At 40.4% G+C, this 15,613-nt stretch overlaps 1 protein-coding gene across 1 annotated transcript in view; it reads right to left on the bottom strand.

Annotated features, from left to right (window-relative positions):
• The window catches only part of LOC311235811 (tyrosine-protein kinase yes-like), a gene marked incomplete at its 3' end in the record, with an annotated part of 114,205 nt that overhangs the window by 21,395 nt on the left and 77,197 nt on the right, over window positions 1-15,613 (bottom strand). The window contains exons 4-6 of the mRNA XM_084323311.1: window positions 10,008-10,106; window positions 8,718-8,821; window positions 2,412-2,561 (exon numbers count right to left, since the gene is read on the bottom strand). Coding sequence (XP_084179437.1) covers window positions 2,412-2,561; window positions 8,718-8,821; window positions 10,008-10,106 — 353 coding nt within the window. The remainder of the gene's footprint in view (window positions 1-2,411; window positions 2,562-8,717; window positions 8,822-10,007; window positions 10,107-15,613) is intronic.

Raw genomic sequence — 15,613 nt, 5'->3', positions numbered from 1 at the left:
AGCCTCTTCAACTCATTCAGAACGCAGCGGCCCGCCTGATCTCAAACCTACCGAAGTCGGCCCATGTCACCCCACTTCTTAGGGACCTGCACTGGCTCCCCATTGCTGCACGAATCCGCTTCAAGGCCCTCGACCTAGCATACCGTGCGGCAAAGGGAACCGCTCCCGCCTACCTCCGGTCAATGGTCTCTAACTACACACCCTCAAGACCCCTACGCTCTGCATCTTCTGGCCGCCTCAGACCTACTCCTATCCAAGCTCCGGGAGGGTCATCAAAGAGAAGTCGCCTATTCTCAGTCCTTGCCCCACAATGGTGGAATGAACTACCCACCCCAGTTAGGACAGCCGAATCACGTCCAATCTTTCGCCGTCGACTAAAGACGCACTTCTTCAACCATTATCTGAATTAAAAAAAAAAAAAAAAAAAAAAAATCTAACCCTAACTAACCGTACTGTCATGCACTTGTCCTAATAAACTAACCTACACTGTAGCACTCAACACTTTGATGAACATTGTTGCTCAGCTGATAGAGTTGTGCCCTTCCTGATGGCTTGTCGTACAGAACTTGTAAGTCGCTTTGGATAAAAGCGTCAGCTAAATGACTAAATGTAAATGTAAATGTAGTTGAAGAAATAACAGTTGGAGAACTGTTAGGACCGTCTGACTCTTATTTACTAAACACTGCACAGACTCTGGTGCAGTGTGCTACTACTCTATATACACCATGTATATTATTATTATTATTACTGCCATTCTACTATTATTATTATGTTCTACTCTATTATTATTTCTATCATTATCTTTTTCCCTGCCTGTACCTCCCATCCTCCATGCCGTGATGACACCTGTATTTCCCCAAGGGGATTAATAAAGGAACACTTGACTTGACTTAAGTCCTTAAGTAATAGACACCGTCTACATGACTAGACTATGACACACAGCACTCATTCCATTTTACGCATAATTTAATTTCATTCATCGGCCATTTGATACGGACAGATTCAGAGACGCTACTATAATAACTGTGATGAAATATGAATGAAGAGGCTTTTACACAGCAAGCCGTCTCTACAGGATTTAAATGCAGTCGAGTGGCATCGCAGAGAAGGTTTGACCCTGCTCCACGGGGCTGGGGTTGGTGAGGGGGAAACCACTTAGCGATGAGAATGTCTCCATTAATGATTGAATTGGAGGGATATCCATCTGCCTTGAGAGCGTCCCTCTCTTAGCCCTACAGCCACGGAGCCACAGAGAGAGAGTGGTGTTAACCAAGACTGAGTTTCAGGATTATTCTTAGAGGTTGGATGATGAGATTGATTGATGCATAATGCATGAGAGAGACAGAGAGTGAGAAAGAGCTCATACATGTCCCATACAGGCTTAAAGAAACACAACAACATTATGGGAAATGCTCTTACCATCTTCTCCAGAGTCAGACAAGAAGATAGATAGCAATATCCTCTCTGTGAGTTCAGTAGAAAGTTATCCGGCTACAGGCTAGCCTAGTTTAGCACAAATTAATGGAAGTGGATACGAACCACCAGCCTAGCTGTTGGTCAAAAATACCTCTCCCAGAGTTTTAAGCTAGGCTAGTGGGCCGTATCCACTTCCATTCATTTGTGCTAGGCTAGCTTGCAGGGTAGCTTTCTGCTGAACGCACAGAGGAAATTGGTATCTTATCTTCTTGTCTGACTCTGGAGAAGACAGTACATTCAGATACAACGCAAAGAGGAAATACATCTTGCTGTACTTGTTGCGTCAGTTTAACAGTTGATAACTCACTAGCTAAGGCTAGCCGGCTAGCCTTTTTTAATATCTATCGCCTACAGAGCATTCATAGCGGTCTATTTCAGATTCATTGTTAAGATATTCATGTATTTGCTCTGTTGCACAAATGTAAAAATGTTCAACTGAAGCGAACAGCATTTGCGTGGTCTAGAGTAAAGCTGTTTCTGTTAGTCTCTTTCTGTTGAGTCTTCATGCATTCGCACCCCCTCTAAATTTCATTTAGCTACGTATTGTTATGTATTTTTGATAACTTTTCCAAAATAGTACAAGTTTATCACTGTACATAATAATACTGTACATACATCAGATGAACATTTACTCAGTAGCTTTGTTATATATACTCAATTTAATCACTTGTTACACTGTATTGTACTGTATATTGTTAATGCACTTTACTGTTACATTTGTACTCTGGTTAGATGCCAACCTATTTTCGTTGTACTGCACTTGTGCTGTATGATGACAATACATTTGAATCTAATCTAATCAATTTGAACATACTGTAACAGTGTATTACAGAATGATCAAAGATGGTGCCATCTTTGAGACAAAGAAGCTGAGAGAGAGAGATGTAGAGAAAGAGAAGCTGAGAGAGAGAGAAGCTGAGAGAGACACAGCATACCTGTATAATGTTTCACCAGCTTCTGCAGGGTGTCAAACTGGGCTCGTGTAGTGATGTAATATCCCCCGCTGTCAAGTTTACGGATCTTGTAGTGCTTCACATTGTCTCCTTTGGTATCGTCCCAGTCACGTATGGAGAGAGAGTAAGCACCTGATGAGACAATGACAATGTTAGCTGTCCATCCAACCAGGACAGTTACAAAAGTAAAAATAAAAATGTAATTAAAAAACATTATTTGAATAATTATATTAATTAATTATTATACCGTAATTCCTCTAATAGTAACCGGTATTCAATTAAAAACCGGGTCTCTATTAATGACCGGGTGCGCTGTTGAGCTAAGCAATTATAAGCCGGCCTCCTAATACAAGCCGGGTTTCATGTATATGCTGGCCTGGCTGTGCAGTAAATACCATATAATGGTATGGTGTTAATGTTTACCAAGAGAGTAAGCCTACCTCAGAATTGTATAAAACGAAGTTATTATTATTATTATTATTATTATACCAGTATTGTGATTGCACTATTTTACTTTATTTACTGTTTACTACCGTATTTCATACAGTACTTGGTTTCAATAAATGAACCCAGTACATTTTACTGGGTTCAAACTGACACAAAATGTTGATTTATTCATTATGATCTGTTTGAAAATTAGAAATATAGGCCTCTCTCTTATACATGCCTCCTCCTAATACAAGCCTGGTATCAGCTACAGTTGAAACAAATACAAGCCGGGGTTACTATTAGAGGAATTACGGTAATTAATAATAAAAAAGAAGAAAATATATATAAGGGCTATATATATTTAATATGGCTATAATTTATATAAAAGTAAATTTGTATTAACACCACAAATGTTTTGACGCATAACACACATAAAAATCAAAGATTCAGGGGCAAATTCACAAAGGCCCCTGACGCTATGCCGGCGCAAATAGCTCTGAAACACAGTTTGCTATTCACAAAGCAAGCGCAAAGGGTGAAATACGGTGGTAATTATTGCGTTGCCATCAGCATTGCGTCTCGTGCGTCTATGGTATTTGCGGGTATTTAAATTAGGTAATATGGGCGAAACATGTGCTCCTTTCTATGCAAATGAGCCTCATGCTAAAACACTCCAAATTCCCAAAGATCGGCACTAATTGCCACGGGCAGTTAAAGCAACGCTATTAACGTCTTCAGATATTTGGTGGTAACTAAGTGCATTTATAAAGAGGCGTCATTGCCAGCGTATCAGGTGATCATGGCAGCAGTAATTGTTGCCAGGCGAAGGCATCGTAATGCCAGGCGTGCTTGTGAAAGAATATTTCTAGAATATTTTTTATTCAAGAGAGACCGAAATCATCCGGAGATACAGGTTGCCAGCTCAAGCAATTCTTGATCTACTGTATGAAATGAAGGATGCTATTGAGCCAGCCACCCAGAGATCCCATGCAATCTTATTTATTATTTAAATATTGTTATTTAATGTTGTCGGCTTTCCCAATGTTGTCGGCGCTATTGATTGATTGATTTTGTAACAAGTTTTCGATTTTGCATCATGCTGCAATTTGTATTTGTGTTATGCATTGCTCTTGCTGCTTGTTTTATTATATCTTCATTATATAAAGCACTTTGAACTGCAATCCTTGTATGAAAGGTGCTATATAAATAAAGTTTATTATTATTATTATTGACTGCGCTCACGTTCCAATTGTACCACCAAGCGAAAACGAACATGTTTTTAGAAATAGGAAGCAAACGTATTCAATCAACACAGGTAGTGTGCAATGCCAGTAATATGATAACAAATGTGGTTGCCAAATTCCCTGGGTTCACTTGCCGTGCGTAATCCTGCAAACATTGGAGAGGCGGTGTACAATCAGGCTCACATCAGAATGCGCATATTTGATCGAGCATACATTTGGCATCTTAAAAAGCCGGCTTAGATGCCTGGGATCGTAGCGGTGGGGCAATGCTATATATTCCCCCCAAAGCACATCACTCCTTTGGGTGCTGGTATGGTAATAATCACAATGAAGAGAATAGAACCCGCACACTCATATAATCCAGAATAAACGTTTAATTTATAACGTTTAGTCAGGTCCATGAGGAGTAGACGCTGGAAACACGGCCAATGAAACGTTTATTCTGGAGTATATGATTATGCAGGTTCTATTATCTTAACTAAACATTAAATACAACTTTCTCACTCAAAAAAGATTCCTAAATTAGATAATATTTTCACTGGCACAGTGCCTAACTTAGGTCTAAAGATTCAGCACCATGGACAGGTCTGCTCAAAATTGTTTATTTGGGGATGACATGACAAACAAATGCAATGACGAAAGATAGTGACAAAAACAAAGGATGCAATGTGTCATGAAAATACAAATTAAGCAAGCTCTATACATTACGAAATAAACAAAATACAATACGAAATAAAAAATGGTGAAAAATACTGTTATGTCTATGCCTCATTTCGGGTTTATTTCTTCCCCTTCCTGATATTTGCCAACAGTACTGCCAGATGCAAACTGCGCTGGAGCAGATCAGGAGCAAATTGCACACCTATGGGTGTGTTTGCGCTAGTATCTCATCCGTGCAATATCTTTAGTGAATGGCTCGCAAAGACGGAACACATAGCACACGCTAATCGCGCGCAGTTAAGGATGCTATTAGCGCCGCGCAATCCATTCTTTGTGAATTCGCCCCTCAGTCAGTTCATATAAGAAAATTGTTTTTTAATTTCAGAGTACATTTTAACTACTGACATGAATTTATTGTATGTATGTGTATATATGTTTTTGTATATAAGAATTTGTTCTTAATTGCTTGCCTGGGTAAATACAATTTTAAAAGATATGTCTGTCCCTCTCTCTGTAGCCCATCTCTCTCCCCCTGTATGTACCGGTATCTCCCTCTATCACCCCCCTCTCCCTCTGTGTGTTTGCTTCCCCTCTCTCGATCTCTCCCTGTGTGTGTGTGTGTGTGCATGTGTGCCTCCCCTCTCTCCATCTCTCCATGCGTGTGTGTGCACGCGTGTGCCTCCCCTCTCTCCATCTCTCCCTGTGTGTGTGTGCTCGCGTGTGTGCCTCCCCTCTCTCTCTCTCCCTGTGTGTACCTCCCCTCTCTCTATCTCTCCCTGTGTGAGTGTGTGCGCGTGTGTGCCTCCCCTCTCTCTATCTCTCCCTGTGTGTACCTCCCCTCTCTCTATCTCTACCTGTGTGTGTGCATGTGTGTGTGTGTGTGTCTCCTCTCTCTCCCTCTGTGGCCCTCCTCCTATACGTCTATGTCTTTGCCCTGAGCCATTTGCTTAAACAGACAATCTTGTTTACATTGTCAGATGACAGGGCAGCTCCCTTCTTCTGAACAATATGTCCAGACAATGAAAATAAACCTCACATGGTGCTGTGTGAGAGGGGGAGAGAGAAAACTTCAGTTTTACTGTACAAAAGTACATTAGCCTGTGAAAGGTTGGCAAGAGATTAACTCCAGTCAGTTGGATTTGTGACACAGTTTTGATTCCACACAGTAGAAGGGATGTTTTTGTGAGCCTTTATTTTCCCCATGTGAGGTTGGACATAATTATGATTTGCTTTAGAAGTACAAGGGACCCAGGGAATGATCTTTGAGTAATGGGAAATTTAGTTGACCAATGTACCTGTTGTACAATGTGTCACAATGTGTCCACCGTTTTAATGCTTACATTTTCTTTTGTGAACCTTTATAAGAGTAAAGTTGGACACTAAATTGTGCGAGTACTCATATTAGTATTAGAGTAATGTTACATTTAGCGGGTCAATATGGCCATCTGTTGTTGACTATTGGACATTGCCATGTTATGAGACATGGCAATGTGAAAATATTTGTTATTTTGGTTATTTATTTAATTTAATAAACTAATTTGCATAAAGCACACATATGTACACTCTCAATGTTGATAAGAGTATTAAAGGTACATTTTGAACAGATACAAAACATAATTATGGACAACCACATGCTGCCCTAATGTCTGTCTGGGGATGGTGTAGACTACCACATGCTGCCCTATTATCTGTCTGGGGAGGGTGTAGACTACCACATGCTGCCCTAACATCTGTCTGGGGAGGGTGTAGACTACCACATGCTGCCCTAACGTCTGTCTGGGGAGGGTGTAGACTACCACATGCTGCCCTAATGTCTGTCTGGGGAGGGTGTAGACTACCACATGCTGCCCTAATGTCGGTCTGGGAGGGTGTAGACTATGACATGCTGCCCTAATGTCTGTCTGGGGAGGGTGTAGACTACCACATGATGCCCTAATGTCTGTCTGGGGAGGGTGTAGACTACCACACGATGCCCTAATGTCTGTCTGGGGAGGGTGTAGACTACCACAATCACATGCTGCCCTAATGTCTGTCTGGGGAGGGTGTAGACTACCACATGATGCCCTACTGTCTGTCTGGGGAGGGTGTAGACTACCACATGATGCCCTACTGTCTGTCTGGGGAGGGTGTAGACTACCACATGCTGCCCTAATGTATGTCTGGGGAAGGTGTAGCTACCACATGCCTCCTCCTCCACGTGGAGCTGTTGCTTCTTTTCACCTGAGTGAAGAGTTTCACTGGGAGAGCGTAACGCACGTGCCGGTTCACGCCATCTCCCTCAAACCCCCTCCCTGCTATTGCAACGACCAGGACTCCCACCCGCAAACACTGACAATTGTGTTCATAGGGGACACGTGACCAAGCTGAGATGACAGTGAAATTCTAACCCTGGGTTGTTATTATCACAGAGTGAGTGTGTGTGCGCATGTGTGTGCCTCCCCTCTCTCCATCTCTCCCTGCATGCGTGTGTGTGCGCGTGCCTCCCCTCTCTCTCCCTGTGTGTGTGTGCGCGTGTGTGTGCCTCCGCTCTCTCCATCTCTCCCTGTGTGTGTGCACGCGTGTGTGCCTCCCCTCTCTATCTCTCCCTGTGTGTCTGAGGTGCCCTTATCACAGTGTGAGGTGTTATTATTACAGTGTGAGGTGTTATTATCACAGTGTGAGGTGTTATTATCACAGTGTGAGGTGTTCGTTATTATCACAGTGTGAGGTGTTGTTATCACAGTGTGAGGTGTTGTTATTATCACAGTGTGAGGTGTTGTTATTATCACAGTGTGAGGTGTTGTTATTATCACAGTGTGAGGTGTTGTTATTATCACAGTGTGAGGCGTTGTTATTATCACAGTGTGAGGTGTTGTTATTATCACAGTGTGAGGTGTTGTTATTATCACAGTGTAAGGTGTTATTATTATCACAGTGTGATGTGTTGTTATTATCAGTGTGAGGTGTTATTATTATCACAGTGTAAGGTGTTATTATTATCACAGTGTGAGGTGTTATTATTATCACAGTGTGAGGTGTTCGTTATTATCACAGTGTGAGGTGTTGTTATTATCACAGTGTGAGGCGTTGTTATTAGCACAGTGTGAGGCGTTGTTATTAGCACAGTGTGAGGCGTTGTTATTATCACAGTGAGGTGTTTTTATTATCACAGTGTGAGGTGTTGTTATTATCACAGTGTGAGGTGTTATTATCACAGTGTGAGGTGTTATTATCACAGTGTGAGGTGTTATTATTATCACATTGTGAGGTGTTATTATCACAGTGTGAGGTGTTATTATTATCACAGTGTGAGGTGTTGTTATTATCACAGTGTGAGGTGTTGTTATTATCACAGTGTGAGGTGTTGTTATTGTCACAGTATGAGGTGTTATTATCACAGTGTGAGGTGTTATTAGCACAGTGTGAGATGTTATTATTATCACAGTGTAAGTAGTTGTTATTATCAGTGTGAGGTGTTGTTATTATCACAGTGTGAGGTGTTATTATTATCACAGTGTGAGGTGTTATTATGATCACAGTGTGAGGTGTTATTATTATCACAGTGTGAGGTGTTATTATCACAGTGTGAGGTGTTATTATCACAGTGTGAGGTGTTGTTATTATCACAGTGTGAGGTGTTGTTATCACAGTGTAAGGTGTTGTTATCACAGTGTAAGGTGTTATTATTATCACAGTGTGAGGTGTTATTATTATCACAGTGTGAGGTGTTATTATCACAGTGTGAGGTGTTATTATTATCACAGTGTGAGGTGTTATTATTATCACAGTGTGAGGTGTTGTTATCACAGTGTAAGGTGTTGTTATCACAGTGTAAGGTGTTATTATTATCACAGTGTGAGGTGTTATTATTATCACAGTGTGAGGTGTTATTATTATCACAGTGTGAGGTGTTATTATCACAGTGTGAGGTATTATTATCACAGTGTGAGGTGTTGTTCTTGGTGTCCGTCATCACCTTTCGTTGTTTCACTTTCCCGCACCAGGAAGGTTCCTCGATGATTCCCTGTCCCCAGCAGAAGCCTCTCTGCGTCTTTGCGTCCCATTTTACCGAAGTACCACCTATACAAAGACGCGGGTTGGCATCATTAATCCACTTTTTTATATGTTTTCTGTTACACATTAAATACAGTTGACATATCAATGTCATATAAACATTCCCCACAGTCCCGTTTCCTTTGCACCAAATTCACAATTAAATATACATGTATACATAGATTTAACATACATCCAAAAGGAGAATAATGTTTTATAAATAACTAAGAAAATGTAAAGAAAAGCTAGTAAGGTAATTATATTAAGGTGAGTTACTCACTTTTCATCTTCCATCTTCTCTTGTGGCATATCTGATTTTCTCTAATGTCAGATGACTCATTAAATCTTTAATCTAAAGGACGGGGGATATCCATCTTTCCATTTCAGTAATAATAACTAATAAGTCTTCTGGCCTTAAGGGTTGAAAATAAAGTAATGTAGGCTGTTTTGCAGAGTGCAGACTTGAACAAGCAGCAGGAGGTAACGTAGTCCCGCTCTCTCTCTCTCTCACTCAGATGTGCAAATGGAACAAGAGGTGAGCTAGGGGGATTCTATCAATATTGATTTAAATCCACAACCAAGAAGAAGAGGGAAGGGAACGCAAGTAATGACCTTGTTAGATCAGTAACCGTTTACAATGTGATTACTGGAGTTGGAACGTAATGCGTTACAATGAGTTACTCAGGACCATTTCGAATGTTTATGTTATCACGTTGGAAAATGTCTCAGAAACTGAAACACCCGTTTGGGATGGACTCTAAATGACTACCCAATTTGCAACAAAAGAATGGCTTCTAAAAAATAGCACTGATCAGACTAAGAATAAAAGTCAGACACAGCACTGATCACACTAAGAATAAAAGTCAGACACATCATTGATCAGACTAAGAATAAAAGTCAGACACATCATTGATCAGACTAAGAATAAAAGTCAGACACATCATTGATCAGACTAAGAATACAAATCAGACACATCATTGATCAGACTAAGAATAAAAGTCAGACACATCATTGATCAGACTAAGAATAAAAGTCAGACACAGCACTAGGTGTCCATGCTGCCACATCAAAACCATAATTTACTTTTAGATCCATCTCCTCGCAGGTTGCAGACAGTGCTTGTGTTTCAGTGTATACTTAGTACAGGCCGTGTGAGTGCAGTAGCGAGGGGACAGGATGATGAGGTTAAGAGAGTGAGGGGATGAGGCCTTACTCTTCAGCCTGGATGGAGTCAGCAGGGGCCACATAGTTGCTGGGGATGTAGCCGTTCTTCCCCGTGTTGATGGAGCGCGCCTCCCACCAGTCTCCCTCTCTGAGGGGGGGAAACCACAGAGGTGAGGTGAAGTTAAAAGAACACGCCAACATTATGGGAAATACACTCACCATCTTCCCCAGAGTCAGACAAGAAGATAAGATACCAATTTCCTCTCTGTGCGTTCAGTAGAAAGCAAGCTAGCTGGTCCTTATCCGCTTGGGCAATCCCCCTATTACTTTTTGAGATATTTTGTTCTCAATGTGGCTTGATGGTGGTGCTTGAGTAAAGATCACAGGGTCATCAAAATCAATAGGTTTCTTCATCTAGGGGTCATGAATGTTCACAGAAAAGGTTGTAACTGTACAACTAATGGGTCAGAAGTACCTTCCTTTGATCCAGAGGGTGGCGTCCCCTACCCTCTGGAACTCTCTCCCCCCCGAAATCCGCAACGCCCCAACCCTGGACACCTTCAAATCCGCTCTAAAAACACACCTCTTCACCAAGGCCTTTCCCCATCAGTTAGTTTAGATTAGGCCATTATCCCTTACCTTCCCTCACCCCCCCCCCTATTTTCCTTGCCCTATTTTTTGTCCTGATTGTGAAGCGACCTTGGGTTCTATGAAAGGCGCTATATAAATTTGATCTATTATTATTATTATTAGAAAATGTTGGCCTCATGATGGTGCTACAGGAAATGGGGTCACCAAAATGAATAGGTTTCTTCAATCATGGTTAAGTAATGCTTATTCAGATCTTAGTGTTACTTAGGGCAGGGGTTCTCAACCTTTCTGCTGCCAAGGCACCCCTGTGTTCAATAAAATATTCCAGGGCACCCCTACATACGATAATGACTTTTCCGGTCCCGTCTTTTTTGCTACAATGATGACAAAAGTGCTTGCTTTCAAAATAATGTTTATTTAAGAAACCGGTAAACACATTTGTGTGTATATGCCTATATAATGCATTATTAACAGGTGTTTCAGGTCTAAATGGCTTAGTACTGTTGACATTACACTGCTTGTAGTAGTAAATCAAATAGCATATTTCTTTAAATAAAATTACAGAAAATTATCACTGAAGTGCTATCTGTTGCAGCTGCGCACTTTTCCATAAAAATAGCATATTTGGATAAGTGTGACCATTTCTCAAATTGAAAATCATGTATTTTTTTTTAATACAGAAAAGGATCACTAAAGTGCTATCTGTTGCAGCTGCACTGTTCTCCATAAAAATTGCATATTTGGATAAGTTTGACCATTTCTCAAAAACAGAAAATCATGTATTTTTTTTTAAATACAGAAAATAATCACCAAGTTACCATTTCTAAAAAAATATAAATAAATACAGAAAATAAGCACTTGTTCACTCAGTGGACATCTCTAGCTCAATGCGAGGTCTGCTGCTGCTGGCTAATAATACGGTCAATACGTGGGGAGATCTTTGACAAGGCAACACGCATGTCATCCTCAAGGCTCAACTTGGCCCTATAGTTTTCAGAGCTGTCATGGATGAAAAGCCAGCTTCACACAGATATGTGGTGCTGAATGGTATCAACACCATAACTGCTGCATCATGAGATACTTGGTACTCAGCACCACACTCTGAAACGAGCTCTCCAGGTGGTATCAGATGAGATTTCAATGAGTTCTTCCAAGAGTTTGGATGGAGATGTGTCAGGAAGATTTGTCTCAATGTTGTCTGTAAAGTTTTTTTTTTATCCAGAGTAACTTGGTGATCCTTTTCTGTGTTTTATTAAATAATGATTTTCAGATTTTGAGAAATGGTCAAACTTATCCAAATATGGTATTTTCATGGAAAACAGTGCAGCTGCAACAGATAGCACTTTAGTGATAATTTTCTGTAATCCAAAAAGATTTTTTATTTAATTTTTTTTAAATCTCAAGGCACCCCTGGCAGCTCTCTGCGGCACCCCTGTTGAGAACCGCTGACGCCCTGTCCACACGATCACGGGTATTAATGACACCGGGTTTTAAAAAAAATTGCAAAAAAATAACTGTCCACACGACTGGTTTAAACTCTGCACCGGGTGACGTCATATACATGTAGTACAATGCCAAAGCAGTAGGTGGCGATGTTGTTGAAGGCCATTTCAACAATCAGAAAAGGTTGAACGCTCATTACACTTCCTGCTTAAAAACAACAAAGTCACCATCTTTAAATACCCCGCGTTAGCCATTTAGCCAACGTAGCATTTATTTTTAAGCAAAGAAAGTGCAATAAAAGTGCAATAAACAAAACGGATACATTCACTGTGTGTTCTGCCTCATTTGTTGATGAAACAAAACCAACATCAACACAATTTACCACCAAGAGCGGATAGTTTAGTCTCACAAAAAGATCTCCGGTGTTGTTAGCTACATGCTAATGTGAATGGCATTCTCCATGTATAGTTAGCATCGAGGCTAGCTGAGGCGATTTTGTTAGCTTACATGCTAACATAATAATGTGGTAACGTTAACGCTAGTAGAATGAATGGATGCAAACGTTATTTAACACATTGCAGAATGGGTACAATACAATACGGCTCAATACAAACAATTGTTAAGGGGATGCAGTCTGGACTGGGTTCCTTATAACAATAACTTGACAACACATGAGTTTAGTTTAGCCGCAGCTACAGGTTTTACTCTGGTCAGGTCAGGAATGCAACAACAGACATCATCAGTCGATCACAACACTCTTCAACAGACGATACGTTTCAAACAAAAGTTTGTTACAATCATTTTCATATAACGCTACTTGGGACAGCTCTGCTGTAAACACTGGGAATAACCTCGGTTGCTATGCCCACACGCACCCACTGAAACCAGGATGTGCGCAAAACTTCACCCTGGACTCCGGTTTTCAAAGACCGCGGTTGCAGTGTAGCAAAACCCCGGTTGTGTGTGGGCGAACAGTGCAACTGCGCACATACAATCACGGTTACATTAAACCCAGCGCTCGTGTAGACAGCCCCTTAGGGGATACTTGTTTTCAACTTTACAATAAGGTTCAAACAGCACAATTAATGGCCAATTAATTAATAGTCTATACTTATTAAGCACTCCTATGCATTTATTACATGTTACTAGGGCTGTACCGAATGTCATTTTTTAACATTCAAAGCTTCGATTGAAGTATTCGAACGAAGTTTCAAATATCTATAAAAAAATAATTACTTAAATTTTTTTTCTTTTTTTCTTTTAACTAAATCCTTAATTTGAATAAAGTGATTAATCTGATTAAATTTGTCTTTTTCCTTTATTAAATCAACTTTCTTTAATGAATATAACTCATCAGTTTCGTCAACATAAATAATCCAATAAGGGCACGGTTGGTATGAAAGTGATGGTGACGTCTTATAGTATAATTAAGCATTACATCACGAGACAGAGTGGGTTATAGAAATTAGATCACGCCTATGGGTGGTTGTTAGGCCCGAGGCGCAGCCGAGGGTCGTTACACCCCCATAGGCGTGATCTAATTTCTATAACACACTCTGTCGTGTGATGTAATGCTTTTATACAATGGCCGAATTCATCCAACCTTATTGCTATACAATAAACACACATTAATTGAAGATTTATTGACAAAACCATCAGCAGAAAAAGTAGTCCAAAAAAGAATTTTAATAAAAAATTGCCTCCATGTGGAAGCAGCTCGGAGGTGCACTGTTTCAAGGCTAGAATGCAGTGAGCGTGGGTTATTGAATTGATTGATTGAACATTTTATTAATGTCCGCCCTGTTTCAACCTTAGCTTAACCTTAACCTTATGCTTAGTTATTTATCGCCCTGCTCTAAAGATAAACTCTAAGCATAACCAACTTCGAAAGAGGGCGACTTCGAAAGAGGGCCTTTTATTTTTTTTAACCTACTTTCTATAGAAGCATCTAAGAATGAAGTTCTTAACAGTTCTTAAACAGTTCGAAACAAGGCGGACATTAATAAAAATGTCAATCAATCAATTCAATAACCCACGCTCACTTACAACAGCGCACCTCCGCGTGAGCATGTGTTAAAGCATTACATCACGCGCAGGAGTGGGTTGTGAGGATTAGACCATGCCTAGGGGTGGTTGTTAAGCCAGAGGCGCACGTGGTGTAATGGCTTTTATACAACGGCATGCAAATTTCTCGATTCTTTTTTGTATTTTATTTTATTATTATTTTTTAAACAAACATATAAACAAACATGACAACACACGATAAGATATACAAGCATTAATTGTCAGGGCACATCCAATGAGATCACATTTTAGTTAGTTGTCTTATATAAGATATACCCCTAATACCTGTTATCTAAAAAACCTACACACATATGCTCAGCTCGAACCCCCCCCTCCCGGACCCCACCTTGAGAAGTACCTCCACTATCCCTCGCACCTAACCAGACACTACCATTATAAGCTAGCTTTTATTCTCTCCACCACTTCTAACCACATTGACATTTTGGATTCATTGAGACCCAGAATTCTTGCTGTAGATATTTCATGGTAAATTACATCGAGATATGTAAGAAACCAAACTTTACGGCACATTTTTTCCGGTTGAAACCAGCGTGATGCGATCAGCTTTTTGGCTACTGTGATACCCGATAAAACCAATCTCTTTAGCTGTGGATTCACTGCAAACTCAAAAACATCATTCAATAGTAATACCGAGGGGTGTACAGGTATATTCCAAGATATGAGTTTTGATATTTGTTGGGTCACATCTTTCCAGAATGCCTTAACTGGTGAGCAGTCCCAATACATGTGCATAAATGTCCCTTCGTCCCCATTTGCACATTGGGTGCATTTGGAATATTGTTTAAGCCCCATTCGGCACAGTCTTATAGGAGTCAAGTATGTCCTGTGAATATAGTTAAGATTGATTTGTTGATGATCCGGGTTCCTTGATGTAAGTCGGACATTTGCCCAGGCTCCTTGCCAATCAAAGTCATTTTCCAGGTCTGGTATATCCCTCCTCCAGACAGAGTCAAGTTGGAGGGTTTCATACGAGGACGTTAGTAATTGATGATAAAATTCTGAAACAAAACCTCTCGATGTCTCTCTTGCGTAGAAGAATTTGTGGTATCTGTGGTGTTCAATTGGTCTGTCTAATGGAACACCGTGAGACTTCAAACATAGCTCTAACTGTTTGTGAAAAAGCCATGTGGACTTGGTGAGATTAAATTTTTTGCGTATTTCTTCATCACTACAAAAACCTTGTTTGTTAAAAACATCCCCTAATGAGTGTATGCCTTGCTCTTCCCATATAGGGAATCTTATAGGTCGTTTTCCAATTAAGAGTGCATTGTTATTGAATAAGGGAGTATGATTGTGCCATTTTTGTGGGTTAGGATTTTTTTTTGTGATTCACGCCATATCCGGATCGCATGAGTAATTATGGGGCCAAATTTTCGTTCACAGTGCTTGATTGGTAGTTTAGTGTATGCTATGTCCTTCAGTCTATGTGGGGCTACTATGTTTCTTCTATTTTTCTCCAGGATGCTAATGCTTGGGAGTCAAACCATGTTGTCAATGGACTTAATGTGTACGCCTTAAAATATAGGCAAAAATCTG

Source organism: Notolepis coatsorum (assembly GCF_963971535.1).
Source record: "Notolepis coatsorum genome assembly, chromosome: 10".
Lineage (NCBI taxonomy): Eukaryota > Metazoa > Chordata > Actinopteri > Aulopiformes > Paralepididae > Notolepis > Notolepis coatsorum.
Note: the sequence above shows the minus strand (reverse complement) of the source record. Positions and strands in the feature narration are given on the sequence as shown.